General features: G+C 53.5%; 2 protein-coding genes across 3 annotated transcripts in view; one reads left to right on the forward strand and one right to left on the reverse strand.

The window, feature by feature from the left end:
• The window catches only part of SND1 (staphylococcal nuclease and tudor domain containing 1), a 417911-nt gene that overhangs the window by 339146 nt on the left and 57222 nt on the right, over positions 1–21543 (forward strand). The gene's annotated exons all lie outside the window — the stretch shown is intronic.
• LRRC4 (leucine rich repeat containing 4) lies at positions 16636–20841 on the reverse strand. Its single transcript, XM_004312156.4, has one exon. It carries the CDS (start codon positions 19191–19193, stop codon positions 17235–17237), a length of 1959 nt encoding a protein of 652 aa, XP_004312204.1. The 5' UTR covers positions 19194–20841; the 3' UTR covers positions 16636–17234.

Raw genomic sequence — 21543 nt, forward strand, 5'->3', positions numbered from 1 at the left:
TACAGTGGAACAAAGCACTGGACTTGTAATCAAAAACCCCGTGTTTAAGTCCTGGCTCCTCCATTTACTGAATCTGTGACCTTGACAAGAATCACTGTACCTCCCTGGGGCTTCATCTTCCCCCATAAAAATGACTCGGCTAGACTGAATGACCCTCTGGGTGCTGAGAGGACCTAGAAAAGAGATCCAGAGAAAAGAGCCCCTCATTGCCGTGAAGCCCTACGCCTCCACTCCGTTACCCCTTCAGGTGTCAAGCCTGCATTTCAAGCACCCCTTTCCTGAGGCCACCGAGAGGCCTCACCTGTGTCTAATTACCACTGACTCACACTTGGAAGTTGTCCAGCAGCACAGACACGCCCTGAGCCAGAATGGGTGGCATGCCCCGTCCCCCCGCCAATTATTGTCATACTCCTGTGCATCTTGGGGAGTCGACGACAGTCCCCAGTGACTGTGGGGCATCCTCAGAGATGGTGTTTTAGCCTGCTGCAGAAGGCGGCGGGGGTTTCCTGGCTTAGGCAGTAGGTCCATAAAGAAAAGAAGGGTTTGGGAGCTGCCTGATGCGTGCCAACCGTCCTGGCTGGCTAGTTGTTCGCCAGCCCCCTCCTCCCAGCAGTCACTACTTGCTGCTTCAGGGATTGTCCCCAGCTGCCCAGAGCCCCTGTGTGAGCCAACACCACACAGCTCACAAAGGGCCCTGGAGCATCTCTAACTGAGGAGCTGGTGAGCAGACGCCCTCAATAGAGGTATTTTTAGCTGCAGTGATACAGCCTCATCTTTTTGCAGGATGTGTAGGGCTTTTTTTTTTAATGAAATAAGTAAGATTGAAGACTGGGGTCCCAAACCCCAGCGCCCACACCCAAGAAGTTTTGGTGCACCCCACTCACCAGAGGCCTCATTAATCCTGCCTACAGCCAGGCGCTGAGGCTCGGAGTTGGCCCAGAATACCAGGCGGGAGAGACAGTGTGCACAGGGAGGAGAACCAGAAATAGAGCAGGCCTAATGCAGGCTGGCCTGCTGTGAGGTGCTGAGGGCCCTCTGGGCAGCTGGGAACAACTCTCCTTCCAAGCCTTTCAGACCTTTGATGGGTCTGGGGGACCGAGTGAGTGGGCCTCACAGTTAGGACAGCCTTGCCTTGAACGAGTGATTCCGTCCTGTGGCTTGCTGACTTCCTAATGCTTTCGTTTTCCTTTCCTTCATCCTGGTCTGGGACTCACCTTTTCCTTGCCTTTTTTTTTTTTATTGTATACCATGTGACGGGGGGCTGTAGGACATTCGTGGAGCTTGTGTCAGACCCCATAGAGGAGTCCTGGGGTGATGAGGCAGTGGCTCTCAGCCCCACCTGCACACTGGGATTAGGAGCTGCGGGAGGCTCTTAGGAAAGATCCTAATACCCGGGCCTCCCTGGCTTCATCAAGCGCCAGATTTTTACTTTAAGTTCTCCAGGAATATTAGGTGATAGCAAGGAATAATTTTATTAATCGTGTTAGGTGCGATAGTGGCATTGTGGTTATGTAAGAAAATGGCTGTGTTTTTTAGAGATGCACTGCTGAAGTATGGAAGGGCAAAATGACATCATGTCTGGGCTATGCTTTAAAATACTTCAGCAGAGAGAAGGGGGGATAGATGAACCAAATATGACAAGTTCAATAATTGTTGAGCCTGGATGGTTGGTGTATGGGAGTTCATGACAATTCTCTATTTTCAGTGTTTCACATTTTTCAAATTGAAAGGTTTTTCTAACAGTGAAAAAAAATGTTAATTAAAAAGCTCCCCAGGTGATTTTGATGCTCATCTCAGGTTGAGAAGCAGTGGTTTAAGAGATTAAATTTGGATCCCCACACCGTAGATCAGCTCTGATTTTGGATAACCTAAGACCTTTCAGGATGAGTTCCTACGAGTATCTGGACCCCAAACTCTTGGGTAGGTGAGGAGCAGGGTGGGCACAAAGAACAAAGCAGACCTGTGTCTGTCGTCAGAGTTCACAGTGGACAGCTGGACCGCTTTGCCTCTTGCACGCAGTGACCTCAGTGCCACCCAGCCCCGAGCGCTGTCGTGCCGTGTAGTTTGCCTGCCAGCGCTCCCACACTCCAGCCTGAGGACCTTGCTCGCCACACAGGAGATAGAAGACAGCTGCATTGTGACACATGCCACGGGGGGTCCTGATTTCCTCCGTGTTCAACACTATTCCTAGTGGGATTCTGCTGAAGCGGCAGGCAGGCGGGGGGGGGGGGGGTGCTGAAACCTGCCCCTCCCCCTGCTCCCAGGAGCCCCCGTGTTCTCAGCTCTGCGTGCAAGTCTCCTCAGCGCCTCTTCCAACTCCCAAGCAGGATTTTGCTCTGGCTGCTCAGCAGGTGGGGCAAATAGCAGCCTGCTGCAGCCACACTAAATGGAGCTCAAGCTAGAAGCTTCCGTGCTACGTTTACACAGCACAGCCTTGCTTAGGACCCTGGCTTAGCAGCTCTTTGTTCAGGGGGCTTTGCTATTTACACCTCAACGTTCAGTGCGTCTGTGTGTCGCTAAGGGAAGCTGAAGCAGAGAGTGGGCTACAGACTGCCAAGGTCAACCAGCCCGGAGCTTCACTACCCGTAGTATTTACTGAGAGCCTGGGTGCCCTCCTTCCCACTCCCAGGGGAAGCCTTGACATAGTCCTTTCAGCAAATGCCAGCTTGAGAGAAGTGCGAAGTCACCTCCTGCGCCTCTAGGAGGGCCTGGAGCAGGTCGTCCCCCCAGGGTCTGAGTCAGTATTGGTCCTGCTGCTGTCCGGAGCCTACATCCAGAATTCCAATGGGGGGACTTGCTTCCCCATAAGAACGAGCAGCCTGGGAGGCGCTCTTTGGCTGGGAAGGGGCAGAAGCTGTCCCTGACTCTGTGCTGCTCCCTGGCACATATCTCCCATCGCCACGCTCAGACCATCCATCGTAACTGTTTCCCCCGCTGTGCTGAGCTCCTCAAGGGCAAGGCCCAAGCCTTTCATGTCCGCTGTTCCCCAGTGCCTGGCACAGTGCTGGTCGCCAGACGGGCTCTAAGTAAGCGCACACATGAATAAGTGAACCACAGAAGGGCTCCGGCCGGGAGTGCCATCAGCTAAGGGTCAGAAACCTACCAGTTAAGAAAGTAGTTTCTCGTTCATTTAGGCTTCTGAACCTAAACTGGGTGCTGATCGGGAGCCCTGCCTGAATCAGCTTGTAGAGCAGCCTATGACGAGGGAAGGCTTCTCCTCTTTTCCCACCTTCCTCAGGAATAAATGGTATTCTCTCTGTGCCTCGATTTCTCCCATTTGATATTCATGGGCCTCTGAACATCTGTCCTCTCTCCCTCCTTGCCGGGGGCTCTGAGCAGGCCGACATGTTTGTAGGAGGGTTTCCCTGTATTTTTTCAGGGCCGTCAGTCGAGTGGTACCTGGCTAGTTTTCTTGGAAGTTACTCTCCTGAACCTGAATGAAACCTCAGGACCCCTGGCTCAGCTTAAGCAAAACCATGTACAGGAGGCGCACTTCTGGAGTTAGTGACAGGACTGTCCTGTCTGAGCACTGAGTCTTCTCCCTGCTCTCTCAAGTCTAGAGCAGAGGCTGTCATCCTGGGCGTGCCCTCGGATCACCTGGGTACATTTTGAAAATATCCAAGTGCTGTCTCCTCCATGTGTGATCTAGAGTTGGGACACTGGTATTTTTTAAGAGCTCCCTCAGTGTGGGGAATATGTACTTGGGACTGACAACCACTGTCTTTTCAAAGCGTCTTCACCAGGAGGAGCTGTACGGCACTGAGCACCCCACTGCTGGCCTTCCCCCCTCACCCACCGCCACCAACCACAGGAAGGTGGAAGAGCAGAAGAGTGTCTGTCGCTCCGGGCGCCCCGTGTCGCCTCCCTTAGCTAGCTCTGACACGCAGCTGCCATCCCAGGCCGTGTGATTGACGGTGCAGGCCTACCCACACGCACACACAGAGCCCAGGGCTGCTTAACCTCGGGCAGGTGACTGGAGGGGAACAGGTGTCTGTGGACAGCAGTTCGATTTTGTTTCAGAGGGCATTAGTGAGGGAGAACAGTCCAGAGCTGTCTTTGCAATTTGTTGAAATGAAGGTTTTAAAAAAAAAATCTAGCTCAAGGGGTTCTCACCTGGGTTACGCCCACCAGCTCCCAGGCGTCACATCCCGCCCTGCAGTAGCAGAAGCGTCTGCCTCAGCAGTGAGAGGCAAGGCCAGACACCAGTTGAAATCCCAGACGGCGTCCTCCCCTCCCTCCATCTCTTGTCAGATATTTCAAGCTTTAAGTCCTCACTCGTGCTCTGCCTACTTGGCTGGCTGTTCTTGCACTTGAGCGGCTTGTTGGCCTGGACAGGTCCAAGCTGTCGGAGCCGTCAGGAGCTGCACCTCCCCCCTCGCGTCTCCTGTCTGAGCCAACCTTGACTCACAGTAGTGCAGACGGCCCCGGCCTTACCCAGTGACGCCCGCCACTGCCCTCCTCCTCCTGTCCTGCTTTCCCAGCGATGAAGGGGCTGGGCCAGGCCTGGCCTGCAGGTCAACCTGGGGCTGCCACGGAGACCACTCTTAGTTCATGCTCTGGCATATTCACCCAGACAACACGCTAAAAAAAAAAATATATATATATATATATATATATATATATATATTTTAATCTGAACCACATAGGACAAGGGTACAGCAAGGTCTGAGTTCAGATTATGCAGGAAACACTTTCCAGCCTGCATGAGAGCGAATCTGTTTTTGCAAATAGCCTTAGTTTTACCCACTCTGCTTCCTGACTATTCCTGGGAGCTGAGAGAGAATGAGGCGAGAGCAGAAATAAGCGTTCCTTCTTTTCCTCCCCTTCTCTCCCTTTAATGTAGACTGGGCAACTTCTCTACGGCACCTCGGTTTCTCAGACCGGCTCCAGGTGCCGAAAGGTGGTGCCCTGCAACATACCACTGTAATCAGTTCATTTCCTTTCTCCTTGTCCCTCTCCAAGAGAAATGAAGTGGCAGGTGACAAATGTGAGAGGGGTCGTGGGTGACCTTGTACACGAGAAAGACATGCCGCACCAGGGCTGGCCTCACTCTGCCTTTCCCGGTGCTAGGTCCCTGCCGAGCTGCAGACGCACAGGAATAAGGGTCCCATTTAGCAGGCTCGGCCTGAGTGAGACCCGCAGCCATGCCCTCTGGCAGCAGCCTGCAGCAGGGAGGGATGCTGCGGCAGCAGGCTCGTCAGCCACCGGTAGAGCTTTGGATGGGGCAATCAGCGCAGACACATTGGCTCATTCAGGTCGTCTGTAAACCTAAGGGACCCCAGCAGCTATTGGCATGCCATTGCTCCAGCAATACCAATATTCACGTGATTTACCCTGAGGCTTAGCTGCTACCCACATTATTTCCAAGAATTCTTCTCCGTTAGAGGAAACAGTCTGAGGCTGCTTCAACACAGCCCCTAAAGCCAACCCTTTTCATGCGGGAATATCAGGACTGAGATATACGGTATCTTTATTGGCACCCAAGGACCAATAACATAACTGACTAAAGACAGAGGCTGCCTGCAGAGCCTCTATCCCCCCAGTTAGAACCAGTCATTTGATGAGCAGTCTCATGTCCTAGTGAACGTGAGACGTGGATGGGATGGAATTAAGGGGGCTGATTCCACTCCAAATATCATGGTTACCTACAGCCTAGGGTTGGGGTCTACTCTCTTCTATCCGATTTGCTAAGTAAGGAAGAAAGATCTTTTACCCTAGTCCAGTACCTACGAACCTTTTTGTGTCTCTAAAGCCACATGATAGGTATCACCAAACTGTGTTCTTCAGGACTGGCCCTGTTCTCTGGGGCTTCTGTCCAGCAAGGTATGTTGCTTTCTCTTCCTGCTACAGTTGCTGCTTAGCCTGTTAGCCCCAGGAAACTTATTCTCTTGGATCCATTTTCTTCTCTTCAAGTATCACCACGTTTTATCGACCTGCCTGCTTTCATTTTTGATCCACACGTCCTCGTCATTTAGAACCGCTGGACTAAGGTGACCTGCGGGCACAGTCCAGGTTCTTGAGTTGGGTCCCAAGGGTCCGAAATTGACAGGATTTGTCTAAACCCTTAAAGTAACCTTTTTGTAGCCAGAAACCTTAGCAGATACACTACCCCCCACCCCACCCCTTACCCCCAGTGACAAAGGAGCCTTGGAGCCGCTGAGCGCAGTGCCTAGAGGGCAGCAGAGCTCCAGCGGGGGATGTGGGGATGCTGCCATCTCCTTCCGGCCCAGCCTCTCGTCCTGTAACAGCGGCTCAGAGGCTTGGAGGTTGGGGTAGGGAGGTTCCGCCCTCTCAACTCACTGTGGCACTGCCTGTAAACCTGCTGAGCTAGGGACCTAGAGAGCTGCCTGCACTGCCCCCATCATCTGGGTGCCTGCTTGACGCCAGGATGCCCTGGGCCCCAGGGGGCTGCATAAGTACAGCTGCAAGCTGCCCAGCTAGATTGTTCTTGTTGTCCCAGCCCAAGGCGACCTCTCAGGCTCCGTGTGTGGCATTCACTGTAACTTTAGGCATGAGAGATGGCACTGTTATCTCTGGGGGCAGGTAGGGAAAAGATTCCCCAGCTGAGTCTTCCTGGGTCTCAGTTCCAAATGGAAAAGCACAACCCTCCCCCACCCCAACCCATCATCGTCTCCCACTCTGCACACCCGATTCTGCCTCAGGCCATTTCCCAGCCGCAGCTCTACTGGGGGCAAACTCTTTACCCTCGTGGTACTTTGTAAGCTGGAGCAGTGAGGCCCAAACTTCCAGAAGCGAGATGAGATGATCTCGTGGGGCTGACAGGAACAGCACAGCCAGCATTTGTTTTGGGTGTTGATTTCCACATATTAAATGGTTCTCGTTGCCACTGCCACTGCACTTCCTTGCCCCTGTGTGTGATGGCCAGGTTCTGTATCAACCATGAAGTCCGTGCAGGGACAGAGAGCTTTGCTGCTGTGCTCTGGCACCTGAAAACGGTTCTGTCTCCAGCACGGAGCTGCCAGTGGGGAACTGCTGAGGTGACACTCTAGAGAAGCGCCAGGGAGACCCCTCCATCTCCTGCCAAGCTAAACAAACCCTGCCCTGCACGGTTCTGAATCACACCTCCCTGCAGATTCATTCCTCCTTCCCTGGCTCAGCTAGGGTACCGCCTTACGGGAAAGTCCTGGGTGTCAGCAAGAGAGACGTTTGAGGAGAAAGGAACTGATGGAGGAAGGGGGAGTGCCACGCAGTCATCTTTTAAGCAGAAAGGAAAAGGTCAGCGGAGCCACACGGGGCCTGGGCTACATCAGTGTTGACTCTGCCTTGCTGCAGCAAAGGGACCGGCTCACCGGGGCCAGCAGTGGGCACTGCCAACCCTATCCAGCTGCCAAGCACAAAGAAACGCGTGCTCTGTATACACAGATGGGTCTGCATGTCAGCATGAGCCTGTTTTTAGCCCTTGCCCAGGAAGGGCAGCCCACGATACAGTAATTTAATTAAATTTGCTTCTCTCCATGGCCCACATATTTGAAGAGGTTTGGGGGGGAATGAATCTGGCTGAGGAACATTACCCTGCCGCTCTGGCACTGCCCCAGAGCTGAGCCGCAGTACCATAAAGGGTCTTGCCATCCTGAACACGGCCCAGGGCATCTGTCTGCACTGCAGGCTCTGTGGCCGGGCTGCCTGCTGGCACATCTGGCAAGGCAGCCTCTGGAAGCAGTGCATCTCCATCACAGGGAAGCCACTGGGGGCAAAATAAGGGGACTCCCCACCCCCTACTCAAGACCTGCTGGCAGCAGCCTCAGCAGTACTTAGAGCCACGTATTAGCTTTTTTCCCCACCATCTTCAGTGTATGCGAAGGGAGAGGGCAGGATGAGAGGACCCCACCCCTCAACTGACACTGCAGCTTCACTTATCCCCGCAATTTCGGTGTTAGCCCACACACCTGTGCTTCTGCCCGGAAGGTGATCAGTATCTAGGGACCTGAAATTGATTCAGCTTTCATATTACCATGTTGCATATCTCAAATGCGATCAGTTTTTGTTCATTATGCCTGAGCTTAACTCGTTCCCACACACCCCACACCCCTGTGACCTCCCCCTCCCTCCCAGCCAGTGCCTGCTAGTCTTGGCATTAAGTTTATCAACTCCTCAGGAGGTGCCTAAGCTTTTACTTTCTCCTGTCTTCTCCCTCCTGTCCAGAGTGTCTGCCCTTTCATCTTATCACTAACCTCTAGCCTCTCTCTCAGCCCTTTTTTGTCCTAGGTCAGCAGTACCATGCCTTGGAGAGGTACATTTCTCTGGTTATCTTTCTGTCCCCCCAACAGCAGCACATCCCCCTGGCTGGTAATCTCTCCTGCATGATGATAATAGCAGCACCTCCGAGAGAAAGGGAATTTCTCTGGCACTGTTCATCTCAACACCAGCAGAACACAGGCTGTTGCTTAGGAGTGGGAATCATTAGAGTCAGGCCATTATTGGAGGGGACCAGTCTCTAGGGGAGCTAGCAGAAATTACTGCTCCTTAATAGACGGAAACTCATTTGCTCAAAGCCCCCACCCTCCTCTTTATTTCTCTGCATTCTCCACCTCCCCTCTCTTCCCAGCTTTGAAGTTGAGAAGAGAGGTAACTCCACCCGATCCAAGATGGCAAATTTCTGCTAAATTAACTTGGTTAAAAGAGATCCTTGGCTGTAAGCGGCTGTCTTTTAGAATGTTTCTACTGGGACTTCACTTGAAACCATCATGAAGGAGATAGATTCTAATTAAATATATGTGATAAAATCCTAGGCAGGGCCACTCCGTCTCCCAAGAGGGGATTTGTTGAGATGGGGGAAGAGGAGACGTTTACTAGCTGCAGGCCCCGAGTCAGCCTGGGCTGCCTGAGCTTTCCCTGTGAGGGTCTCCTTGTTTTACAGTACCAGGGAAGGTAGAAGCAGAACTCTAGACGTCCCTGCTTCTCCAGTGGTCCACTTGACCTTGAACGGACCTCTGACATGATTGAGCTTCTGCAAAACTCCCTTTCACAGGGTTACCTGTTCTTTACAGCTCTTCACTTTTATAGGGATGGGGAGGGCGGCCTCAGCCACAAGTGCTCCTTCTAATTTGTTAGCTGTTTGGGCAGCCATCAGAACTCCCATGCCCTGGAACACTCATGGCTGAAGAGAAAGGAAAAGTTGCCTGATTTTTCAGCTCTAGCTGTTTGAGTGAAGTCAGGAATGGGCACCATCTGGCTGACAGCATTAAGCACAGATAAAGTACTGGCCTGAAAGGCCTTTCCCTTCTTTCCCTCCGTCCCTGGAAGCAAAGGGTGAGGGACTGCACCAAATTGCAAACTCCAGGGGGCACTAATCACTTTGTAGCTTCTGTCAGTGGCGCCCCCTGGAGTTGTAAGTCGCAGTGGCCCTGCCGGTGCTAGGCTGAGAACCCAGAGACCTGGTCTCTGCATTACCAGCTAGCGGGCACTGGCAGTCACATCCCCCCTGGGCTTCGTTTTCCTCACAAATAAAATGAGAGGGTTCAACTAGATTTTCTGAATTAACTCGGAAGCTCCCTTCACTGTCTCCACATTCCTGAAGTTAGAAGCTGTAAACCATCATTCTGTCCTCAGTGACCATTGCCATTCCAAGGTCGACCAGCAGTGAGAACACACTGTGGAGCTGCCCTCAGCTGATATGATACCACTCACTGGTCAGAGCAGATGTGGACTTAAAACAGGAAGGTGGAAGAGGAATTAAAGGGAAAGCTACCCTGCAGACCAACGAGTTGAAACCAGAGGCACATGGAATAGGCCAATTCCGTGTTGTGTTTGTGCTTCTCTGTGGCTTCAGAACCTTTTTTCCTCAGACACAAGCATACGACACATCCGGTAGTTCCTGTCGCTTCCCTCACAAGGGAAACAAAATGAAATGCAAACATGTTTTGAGCTATCTCAGTCTTGCCATATCCCTCTAAGTCTCCTCTCCCCATTCCTAATTTGAAGATTGTCTTCCCTTCCCCTGGTTCCTTTAGCAGTCTCTTCCTTGGCCCTCCCTCCTATCTTACTCCAGACTTCCCCAGTTCATCTCCTTAAGAGATGAATTGGAAGAATATGCTGTCATGTCAGAAGGAAGCCAGTGTCAATTCACACAGGCAAACGCTAATAGGATAAAGTATTATCCGACTTCCTTTAAGTCCAGAAATTAAGTCGTCTTGCAGTGGTAATAGATTATAACTGTATCCACTGCAGCTGGTGGGCTGCAGGAATAGGCTGTTAGTATGAGGCCTGGCCTCCATTTCTGGGACTGTGATGGGCCTGTTGTGAGGGGTGCGCTGTGTGTTCCTACAAACACAGCGGCACTATCCAGGGAACTGCCTACAGCTGATTCAGTTCACCTCCAGGGTGGAGCCTGAGTGGGAGGACCTGTATGAATGTTCTTAATGAACCTGGGTGAGCGGGGAGGGCCTTGAAGCCTGGGAAGAAGTAGCCCGAGGCCAGGAAACCAAACTTTGTACAGGAAACAGTTAGTGTGTGAAAGCACCTCTCCCTCATCTTTGCTGACTCATTGAGCGGGTAGAGTGGCTTATCTGGTAACTAAATGAGCACCTGCACAGACAGGGAAACCACGATTGAGACCTTATTAAAGAAATGTAAGAGACTACAGATTAAGGACTTGCCTTGGGAGAGGAAGCAGAACTGCTAGAAGGAAGAAAGAGCCATCAGGCTTCTAGAATGGAAGGATCTTGCGGGATATCCTAGGTCCTATCATGGCAGACGGCTGTACGCAAATGGGAATTATGGGGGGGGGGGGGAGTCTGATAGGAGAATTAACGGGGGGGTGCTTTTTATTAATGGGAGATATAAGAAGGTGGGTGGATATTAAAGAAGCAAGTAGATCAAGGGCTGTTCCTTTGGTATTTGGTAATTAATCTAAACTTCAGTAATTGCTCTAGTATTGTTCCTAGGCACACAGGATGGATGAACCCGGAAGGCCAAGTACTACTTTGGTCCATCCAGTCCCCACACCTGGCATTAGAGTAGCCTGTCATCTCAGCGCCTCCCTGCTGTAGGTTTCAGAGTCTTTACCAGGATAAGCTAGAGAAGACAGCGCCATCCTCTCAGATGCTTAACTTCCTTTGCCAGGAGAGCCTCTCCGTGGGCTCTCCCCCACGGGCCCAGGCCTGACCTTTCTGACTCACTGCCAGGGTCCATGTGCACTGAACTCAACAGTCGTCATTATTTTTATGGGAAAACACGATTTATATAACACTCTTTTCGTGGATGAACAGTGAGCTGCACCCTCTCCTCTCCTCTCCCCCCATGACTGTGCCTTCACAGAAATGAGGGAGGCCCTGAGGGAGCCCATCAGGATCAGAATTTGATTACAGCCCTGAGGGTGGGGTTGCCCCCCCCACCCTTGCCAAGCAGTGGACAGCCTCCAGCATCGGGAACAGGACTGTCGTGGGCAGGTGGTTTGGCCCAAGTACTGACAGCAAAGCTGGCATGTTCCAGAGGATGAAACCTGTGATCATCCTAAAATCTAATTCTAGCCTCTCATTAGGAAATCAAATGCATTCTTTCTTAGGCTTCTCTTGGAAAGTTGATCTCCCTGCTTTTCTTCTGCTCTGTTCCGTGCCATGAATATCGCTACCGGCCCTCCCCCCGGCCAGGGTCCAGCCAGCCTCCTGCTTGCTAGGGCAGAGGAATCTCCCTGGCTCTCCTCCCTAACTGCATTGCAGCCCCTTAGCCTGTGCATCTGCCATACAGCTCCATCCTGCTCTCACCTGCTCAAATTATGGTGCTTTTTCCTGCCTTTCTTTCCTTCAAGCCCTCCAATACTGCTTTGAAGCCCCAGCAGCCCTCTCTGTGCTCCCTTCTCCTTCCTGGTGCCTCCGTGGGCCCACCTCCCTTGGCAAAGCACCCTGATAAGGAAACAGGGTGAGGTGACGAGACACTGGGAAGCTCACCCTCCTGGTAAAGGACCAGGACTTTTAGTAGGTGCTTCCTGTCCCAGCCCTCATCTTGTGCACCTCCAGCAGCAGCAGCTTTCCTTTCTCCTGACCCACCATAAGAAAAGGTAATCCGTTCCTGGCCTAAGACAGTGCCTTGGGCCATCTAAAGAGCTAGATTAAAGAACAGAGCACAAGGCAGTGTTTTCCTGGGAAGAAAAGTGCACCCCATCTTTCCCACAGTGTTTGGGCTTGTAGATGGTGCTGTCGTGCTGCCCAGGACTTCTGGATAATTAATTAGCCTTCCTCTTTAGAGTAGCTCAGTAGGCATGTTCTCTCTTTGGACATGGATGAGGTTCAAGAATAGAGGTGGTGATGGGGGCTAGTCAGTTGGTCTGTCCCCTGATCGTCAAATTTCAATTCCTACAACAACTACGGAGTAGTGAGGTAGATACCAATATTATGCCCATTTTACAGATGAGGAAAATGAGTATTTGTCCAAAGTCACATAACTAGTAAGCGATAGAGCTGGGATTCAACCCAGGAAGACTGGCTTCAGAGTCCACACTTGGAAGCACTATGCTATATTGCTGTGCAGATACGTATATTTCGCTGAAGGTTCCTGAAGCCTTTATCCCCGCTCCAAGAAGCAATTTACTTCATCTCAATTTAAAGCAAAGATGAAAACAACCTTAATCCACTACCCAAACCATTCTTCCCCCCTCCGGGGAAAAGGGTGCTTTCTGAATGGACGGAAACCAAGAGAGGTGCTTTGAGCCAAAAGCTGCCTTGCAGTTTAGCTGAGGCAGGATTTAGAAATGGCGTGAACGGTGCCTGCATTAGCCGATGGCACGGAGTGCTGAGTGCCAGCAGAGGAGATAAAATCAGACATATGTTTGGATATAAATGTTCTCTCTCTTTTTCTTCTCTAATTTTAAGCCCTTGCTGCTTTGTTGCAGTAAAATGTTGAAGCCTTAATTGTGGGCTCTGGCCCCCTAAGGTAGTCGCCTGGGCTGAGTAAGGCCCACTTAGCCTTCTCTTAATCTCTACCCATCTCCACCATTAACGGCATGGACTCTGCATCTCTTCCCCATTAATAGGCATTGTCTTCAAGGGACTCTTTACTAGGCTGCTGCCCTCCCCGCACCAGCCCCCCCCCCCCCGTCCCAAAAAGTTGCTAGCTACAGTACATGTTAACAGCCATGATAGAGCGGATGTCCCTAGGCCTTAGAAACTAGCCTGTCTGCTCTATCTTCACTGATAGTAGAATGCAGCTTTACACCAAAGAGTGATAAAAGGCCCTAGAACAAATTGTGGGAGTGGCGACCAGATCATGATTTTAGAGCTGGGGCCAGGGTAGATGCAATGGAGGAGAGGAGTTAAAGAGCCCCCGCCTCCCCAAATAGTCTCATTGTTCAGCCAAATAAGCAGAAACCACTCCGCTGGGGAGAAGTTGCCCTTGAGAGGTGCTCTAAGGCCTCTGTCAGTCCTTTACTCTGCAAGCTTCCAAGGCTAAGGCTGGGAGAAGGCCAGTCCATCGTTCCCACTGTGAGCACCCTGCCTTGTCTACTTCACCTTTTCCCTAGCAGCCGCTGCCCTCTGTGGGATCCCGTGGTTTCTGCCTGCCATTGAACCTAAGAATCAGGAAGCTGTTAGGTATAGTCCTGAGAATCCAACTCCTTAGTCAGCACACGTGGCCCTTGGGCCACCTCTGGGGCCCCTGTGGTCCGAATTCTGCTCAGGCCCCGGAGGGCAGTAGAGCTGGTTCTGAAGGAGACTGGACAGCTCCAAGAGGAGGGAGAAGAGAACACAGCAATAGCTATAGGAAGGCCCCATTTTCACTGCATATTGGCCAGGAAAGAGAGATGTTCTTGAGAGCCAGTAAGAGCCTTTATGAGAAAGCACATTGGTTTGGGTAGTCAAGAGACCTGGGTTTCAGTCCCACCTCTTCCACTAATTAGCAGTGTGACCTTGGACTGTATCTTTCAGTTTCTCTGGGGCTCGGTCTCCTTGACTGTAAAATGTGAAGGGATTAGACTACATGGTTTTTCACGGCCTTTAAAAAATTCTGTAATGAAAAGTCTCTAACTCCATATAATCAGCGGCAGTCTTTTCCCTGTAACGTGTTGCTATGACTCCCCTCCCGAAGAGCTGCCAACCCGTGTTCCGTTCTCAGGTAACAAACCCTACAGCTTGGCCAGGCCGAGGATGAGTCACCCGCCCAGCATTAAAGGCTGCACTTTCGGTGCTCGTGGGACTCCTCTCTGAAAAGTTGTCCCAAGTGTCTGCTACAAAGGAGGGTGTACCCGACATCACGGCAGAGGAGAGTTGCCACTCTAAATGCTGAACCGGTGCCCAGGTCAGGGAGTAGGCCCAGTGGGGAAAGGAACTCCCCTTGCAGCTCTAAGGACACTCATACCCAGGACCATATTCTCTCTCCCCCAGGAACGTCCTTTGAGGTTCCTTCTGGAAAGCACTTCTCCCTCAGATTCCAAGACCTGAATATGCCCCACCCCCAGGACAAGTGCATTTGTTCATAGGACTCTTCCCCAGGAATGTTTTAGGCCCATTTCTTCCCCTCTCCCCTCAGATCTTTGTTCAGCCCCAGAGCCTTTGTCATTCCACAGCTACTGCATAGTTCCCTGGCCGCCCAGATAGCTGTCAAAAGAGGAGGGGTGTAAGGAAACGGGCTCCACATCCTCTATTTCTGAAGCAGCTCCTTCCTTCACAGTTGCCTCTGAATGTGTACCCAGGAAGCTGTTCTAAACAGCCTGAGCTGTGTCTTATGGCACTAGGAAAGGGGGTGACTTCTTGCATTTTTCAACTGGTCCTCGCCAAGTCCCACCCTTTTCTCGGCTGCAGCTTTCTCTTTTTACTGGGGGTAGGGTACTAAAGGACGGGCGGAGGAACGTATCATTGTAGCCTAGAGACATGAATGGCAGTTTCTAAAAGTGTGAGCCCATGCATACACACTGCCACAAACACCGACACCCAGAAATGTTGTGTATGTGAAATACACAAACACACAGAGGAGGATTAAGAATTGGCCCTTTCTTAGCCAACTGCTGCGAAGTGCTGCCTGCCTCTCTCTGTGCTCAGCGCCAGGGAGACGACACCCACTCAGTCCCGATTCCCTGCACTCGTATAAATACTAGTGCTGAAGAGACGCAGGGTCCCAGTTCAGGCAGCCTGCCTGGACCACGTCCCTCGGCTACACATCAGGAGATCAATACCCACCACCACCAAGACACGTTTGACTGACTATTCAGCACCCAGAGAACAGAAGCAACACCGCCTGTGGGATCTTTAAGCACAACAACATTATTGCAGTGCTCTTAAATCCAGGTCCCCCGGGGTCCCCGTGTAGAGCTGGTGCTGCCTGACCAGCAGCTTCTGCTGAGGTGGCGTTTAACTCCTGGCCGGGTCCCAGGAGCTGAGGCTGACCCATTTCCCCCGCTTTTCCAGGGCACAGGGAATTCAGTTCTACCCCCCAACAGAGCCAGGGACTAACACACTTAGCTTGTGAACGGTGCACTAGTATCGGGGTGCTTTTATTTAAGCTAAGGAAAAGTGGCTGACAGCTTTAGCGTGTTCCCATACTTCAAAGAAATGGAAGATTGTCCTCCCCTCCCCTTTTTTTTCTTTAAATAGAAATTATTTGGTCAGTGCTCATAAGAAGCTATAGGTTCAGGGTCTTACTCAATTTAACCCTTTGGGGACACTGAATTAAAAATTGAACAATATTTATTAAAATACAAAAATACACTTTTCTCACGTTACAATCAGTGGCATTTCCCCCCCACACCCCACCCCCTTTCAAATCTGAACCCTTTATTTCCTTTTAAAGCTAAAATAATAAATGAAAGAAGTTACATCATTAAATGGACCAGAATAACAGGGATCTCTGCCTTCCCCACCCACGCCCGCCCTTTCTCGTCCCCCTCCTCCTGAGGTAGCTCTGGGAGAGGGAAGCATTTCCCCCCATTGTGCTACATTCAACAGGACTCCCTGCCACACTCATTCTGTGTGTGTCACTTTGTTTTAACTGTGGATTTCACATCTTTTTTGTGAACCAACCTGGTGAGGAAAGGCTTCATCACTTTCAATGAGCCTGTGCCCTTTTTGTCTCTCCTCTTTCTTCTCTACTCATGTCCTGCCCCCTCCCCATCACCACAGCCAGTTGACATCAGCAGTAATAATCCCTAATGAATCAGCATTTAGAATAGTCACCAAATCACAAGCATGAGAAAAGCTTCCACTCCCCCAAGCTTCCCACTCCCAGCCTCTCCCCCCTTGTCCACCTTAAACCAATCCTTTAAAAAAAAAAAATCATCAAATGCATCACTGTCTACAATCATTTGTCAGATACCAGGAACAACAGGTGGACATGGCACAATGCTGAGTTATGGCCTCCTGCGAATACCTTCTCTCTGCCTCTGCTCTCCCTTCCCATCCCCCTTTGGTACCACGCCCCCCTGCCCCCCCAGGGGCCACCTCCTTCTCCTGGGAAGCCCTGAATAGACACATGCCTTGCACAGAGTGGGTTAAGCCCAACTGCAGGAATCTGGTGCAATGTGAAAGCGCTTGACTGACAGCTACGCCAGCTCCCTTCCTTCTCTGCTCCTTCCCGAAGCCCTCTGTCAGGCGGGTCACGCTGTGTCCCACTGCACAAACCAAGAAGACTTGTGCACAGGGATGCACATACTCGGTCCCTTAAGGTTTCAATTGAATTTTGGTGGTTTTCCTGTTTAAACTACATTTTACAGGTCTGTCTTTCCCTTGGCCTCTGAAGAAAAAATTATTGCCTCTCAACATTTTAAGCACAGTACAAATTCTTAGTGCTCTTTTTCGTTTGTTTGTATTCTTTGTTTAAATAAGATAAATCTGCAAAGACAGCTCTCAGCCTAAGAAAGATGTCTAGAGAAATGGGTATTCCTGTGTCCTATGAAGCATCTTCTAAAAAATGACAGTTCAGTCTACCCTCCACCCCTCAGCAGCCCACACCCTAACTCTTTAGGGATATTGGTTGGTGTTTTAGTTGGTTTTATTTTAGCAGTTTCAACCCTATACCAGAAATCTCTCCTGGCAGCACAGCAGACTGACTTGTGGCTTCTATCCCACAACATTCCCAAGGTCCCCCACCCCCTTTAAATAGAACTTACAAGTTAGAAAATAGTTTTGTTTTGATTTTTCTTTTTAAATTTTAATATAATCTGTTTCTTTTACCAGCCCATAGATTTAATATATAAGCATATACAAGAAAAAGTCTCTCCCCACTCTGTACAAAAGTTGCTGTCTTTTGTGTGTGTGTGCATTCTATTGCATTTTATAAGTTTGGGGGGGGAGTCATATTTGAGTTTCCTGTACCTTGTCCTTGGTATGGGTCTGAATGATATAAGGTTCAGAGATAGTAGTGACTGTGGGGTGCAGAGAGTTCCCCAGACTGTTTTCTGTCCAGTGGGCCCCATGTGCTGGTTTGTAGGTGTTGTAGTTAATATGGTCATGAATTGTGGGCAGCACGACTGCCCCCTCACCTGATACACCGGATGGAGCTGCTGCTGCTGCTGCAGATGCCGCCGCTGGGATGTCTTCATCCACCTGGATAATCTCAACAGTCCGGGCAGCTGTGACTGTACTCCTCTGCTGGTGCCGCTTGCGAAGTTTATAGAAGACGATCAACATGGCAGCAGCTAGCAGAGTCACTGCCACGAAGCAGCCAATGATGATCTTGGTGGTCTTCATGACTTCATCCAGGCTGGTCTGCATCTTATCATTGGTGTCCGTCGCGGTTACCGCCACCTGCTTGGGCACACGGGTGGTCTGAATGAGCACCGTGGTAGAGGTGGTATATGCCGGCTGGTAACCAGTGGACGTAGTAGGAACGGGCTTGTACTTCCGTGTTGTATCCTCAGGCGAGATCTCAGTGGTCTCCACTGTGACAGTCGTGAAGAAGCTGTAGTTGGAGGTGTTGAGCTCGGCCGTGCTCACGTTGAGGTAGGCCGAGGCATTGGAGTTGCCCGCCACGTTGGTCACCATGCATGTGTATACCCCAGTGTCTGAGAGCAGCACGTGGGAAAAGTTCAAGGTGCCGTCGTTGAGGACAGAGATCCGTGGGTGGCGGGAGGCGTGGCTGAGCACTGTCCCATTGGGCAGCAGCCACTTCACGGAGGACATGGGGGGAGTCCGACACTTAAGTTCTGCCATCCGACCCTCAGAGATATTGAGGTCCCGAGGTGCATCCATGATGAAGGGGGCAGAGCACTGGAAGGAGGCCTGGTCCACCTCCACCAGGTAGCGGCCTCGCATGTGCAAGGGAGCATGACAGCGGCCACAGCAGGTGGAATTGGTGGGTATGTACTCTCGAAGCCACCAGGCTAGCCACAGAATGTCACAATCACAGTTCCAAGGATTGTGGTGTAGGTGCAACTCCACCAGGTACCTCAGTGGGGTGAAGAGGTCATGGGGCAAAGAAGAGAGGTTATTGTGGGCCAAGTTGAGTTCCACCAGGGAGGCCAGCCCATCAAAAGCATTCCGCTCGATCAAGCTGACCTGTGAGTTCATGACCCACAGCTTCTTGAGGGAGCTCAGGCCATGGAAGGAGCCAGGCCTGATCTCAGGGAAGTGGTTTCCTGACATCTCCAGCTCCTCCAGCCCCACCAGGGGGGTGAGGTTGGGCATATCTTTAATGTTGCACATGCCCAAGTTCAGGTACTTGAGGTTGAACAGTCCCTCAAAAGCCCCCTCCGAGATGTACTCTAGCTTCTTGAGCTCCCCCAAGTCCAGGCGCATGAGGGAGGGCACCCGGTTGAAGGCGTAAGAGGGGATGCTTTCTATGGGGTTGTTGCGCAGCCAGAGCTCCCGCAGCTTGGACAGGTATTCGAAGGCCCCGCTCGGGATGACTGTCAGCCAGTTGTCAAACAGCTCCAGGGTGTTGAGGCTGGCCAGGCCGTTGAAGGCCCCCACCTCGATCTGCCGGATGGAGTTCCTGCCCAGCTGCAGGACCTCCAGGTGGTGGAGGTGGCGGAAGGTGTCAGCCTGGATCATCTGGATGTTGTTTTCCATGAGGTTGAGGTACCGGGTGTTGGAAGGAATACCCTGAGGGACCTCGGAGAGGCCCCGGCGGGTGCACACCACCTTGCTGAACTGGTTACTGCACGAGCAGACAGACGGGCAGTTCTGGGGCCCGGCGGAGGCGGCAGCAGCGATGGCTGCACACAGAATCCACACTTGCGCCGTGAGGTAGACGACGGGGAGCAGGACGGCATTCCAGGTGTGGTGCACAGTTACCTGCCACAAGAGCTTCATGGTGTGGCACGTTCATAATTCACCACCGCCTGGGATTTTGGCTCGGAAAGGAGAACCAGCCCTACCCCGGCTTAAGTGAGCTAGGAGCTCCTCTTTCCATCTGGAGAAGGAGGTGGGGAGGGGGCGATTAGAGAGACGGAGCAGATCGGCCGGAAAAAAAAATCATGCCAAACTCAAGAGTGGCCCCTCGTCTACCAGCCCCCCCTCGAGGCCAGCCCTCGGAAAGCTGGGACTTTCTCTCCCCCTTTGCGACCATCCCCACCCAGTCATTCTCTCTCACCTACCTCGGAAGGAGGGAAGGGAGGGAAGAACTGGCGCGGTGTCCTTAAGCGTTCGCCGCCGGAGCTGGCCACCTCGTTCCCATTCTCACTTCTTAGTTTTAATTAACAAAAGGGGGAAGTAGAGGGGGCGGGGAGGGCAGAGGGGAGGGGAGGGGTGGGGGAGACAAAATGGCTTCTAGTAAATCCGGAGCCGGCTAGCGGAGCCGCGGAGTTGAGGCGCGCCGGCAGAGCCGAAGCCCGGCGGGCTATGCAGGTGCATGCCCCCCCCTCAGCCCGAGGCGGGGCGCCACCAGCGCTTCCCGGCTTTGTCCTTGGACCCTGGCCCCGGCTCGCACCAGCCGAGGAGGAAGCCGCTTCATCGCCGGAGTGTGCCTCCGGCGCCCCCCGCCCGCTCCGGGGCTGCCACCCGGCGGGGAGTGAGGGGGCGCCCCGCAGCCTCCCAGGCCGCGCTCGCTGCCGAAGCTGCCGCCGCGCTGGCCCCTCTCCTTGTGTCGGCCGCTCCCGGCCCGAGGCAGCTGATGCAGTCGTTCGCTCGCGGTGCTGCGAGAGTTAAGAGGAGGTGTTCGCCGGTCTTTCGCCCCCCCCCCCCCGCCCGCCCTCCGACACACACCCCCTTCTCTCCTCGTCTCTTCTCTTAAGGGTTAAAAAGACAAAAACTGGGCTCAGTTTCCCAGTCCGCCGGCTGCTGGTGCGAGGAGCAGTAATCCGTCCAGCCCCCCGAGGGGCAGCGGCGTGGAGGCAGCGCCGGGACCTGGTCTGCCGGCCAGAGGAGCGCGCGACGGCCGGGTCGCCCCGCGCCGCAGGCCCCTTCGGGGAGTCCGGGGGCGCCTGCAGCCCCCGGAGGCGCGGAATCGCCCGCCGCAGCCGGGCCGCCGGCGTGCCGCCGGATCTGGCTTTGTGCAGAGGGAGCGAGTTCAGGGCTCCGGCCCCCGGCGCCTTCAGCGGCTGCGCTGCCCGCGGACTGCTGCAGCGGCCCCGGCGCTGGCGGCGGCGGCGGCGTGAGCAGCGGGGGTCGCGGCTGCGGGGAACGCTCCGGAGCCCGGGAACATGGTCCCCACTCGCTAGCAGCGGCGGCGGCGGCGGCAGCAGCAGCAGCAGCAGCAGCGGGGCCCCTGTGCACGGCGCCCACCGTCTCCTCCTCGCGCCAGGCTCGCGGTGTTGCAGGCAGCAGCCACGCAGACTGCTCTCTCATCCTTTTGTCCTTCAGTCAGAACGTGAATGTACTGCTGACGCATACTGTTCTGAGGAGAGAAGATTAGCGTGATGCAGTGCTCTTATGTATTAACACCGCTCCCCCTCCGCTGCCTGCCCTCGAGGGGTTAACGCCGGCGCCTTCCAGCGCCGCGCCGGCCCGCGCCGCGCAGCCCGGAGCTGTGCGCCTCCGTGCGACTTCCTCCCTCCCTCCCTCCCTCCCTTCCTCCCTCCCTTCCTCCTTTCCTTCCTTCCTTCCTTCCTTCCTTCTTCCTTCCTCTCTCCCCCAGCCCCACCCCCCTCCCCGGCCGCTTCCTCCCCGCCCCCTCTAGACGCTGGGAGCGGGCCCGGCGAGGGAACAGGAGTGAGCGTCAAGTGGGGGGCCGCGCGCAAGTCGCAGGCGTGCGCAGCTATTTTGGTCCGATCGCAGGGAGCCGCCGGGTGGCCGCTGATAGGCTGGAGCGGCGCGGGGCTGCTGCTGCGGAGGGATCGCGCCGGCCCCCGCCCCCGCCCCGCACCGGGCACCGGGCACCCTCGGGCTCTGGGCGCGCTGGGCTCAGGGCCTGGGGAGCTGGAGGCGCGGCGGCCCTCGGCGGGGCTGCTGCAGTTGGCGGGCCTCCCGCCCGGACCGCGTCATCCTCACCCCCGGCGACTGCGGACGGGGCGACCGGCCGCTCGGCCCGGGCTGCCCGCTCGGAGTTCTGAGCTGCACTGGGGGACGCGGGGGCGGCCGGGGCGCTGCTGCACATGTGTCTGTTCGTCCTGCCCCTTCCCTCGCAAATTTCCTCACCCGTCGTCGGCTTTAACTAGGGCTTTCACTGATAATTTTCTTAATGAGGGTTGCGGGTGAGGCAAACCGTGGAAGGAAAGACCAAGTG

The sequence above is a fragment of the Tursiops truncatus genome, chromosome 9 (assembly GCF_011762595.2).
Source record: "Tursiops truncatus isolate mTurTru1 chromosome 9, mTurTru1.mat.Y, whole genome shotgun sequence".
NCBI lineage: Eukaryota > Metazoa > Chordata > Mammalia > Artiodactyla > Delphinidae > Tursiops > Tursiops truncatus.

Excerpts from the sequence above, each read along its gene's own strand:
- LRRC4 (XM_004312156.4), bottom strand. The coding sequence starts at position 19,193 with ATGAAGCTCTTGTGGCAGGTAACTGTGCACCACACCTGGAATGCCGTC.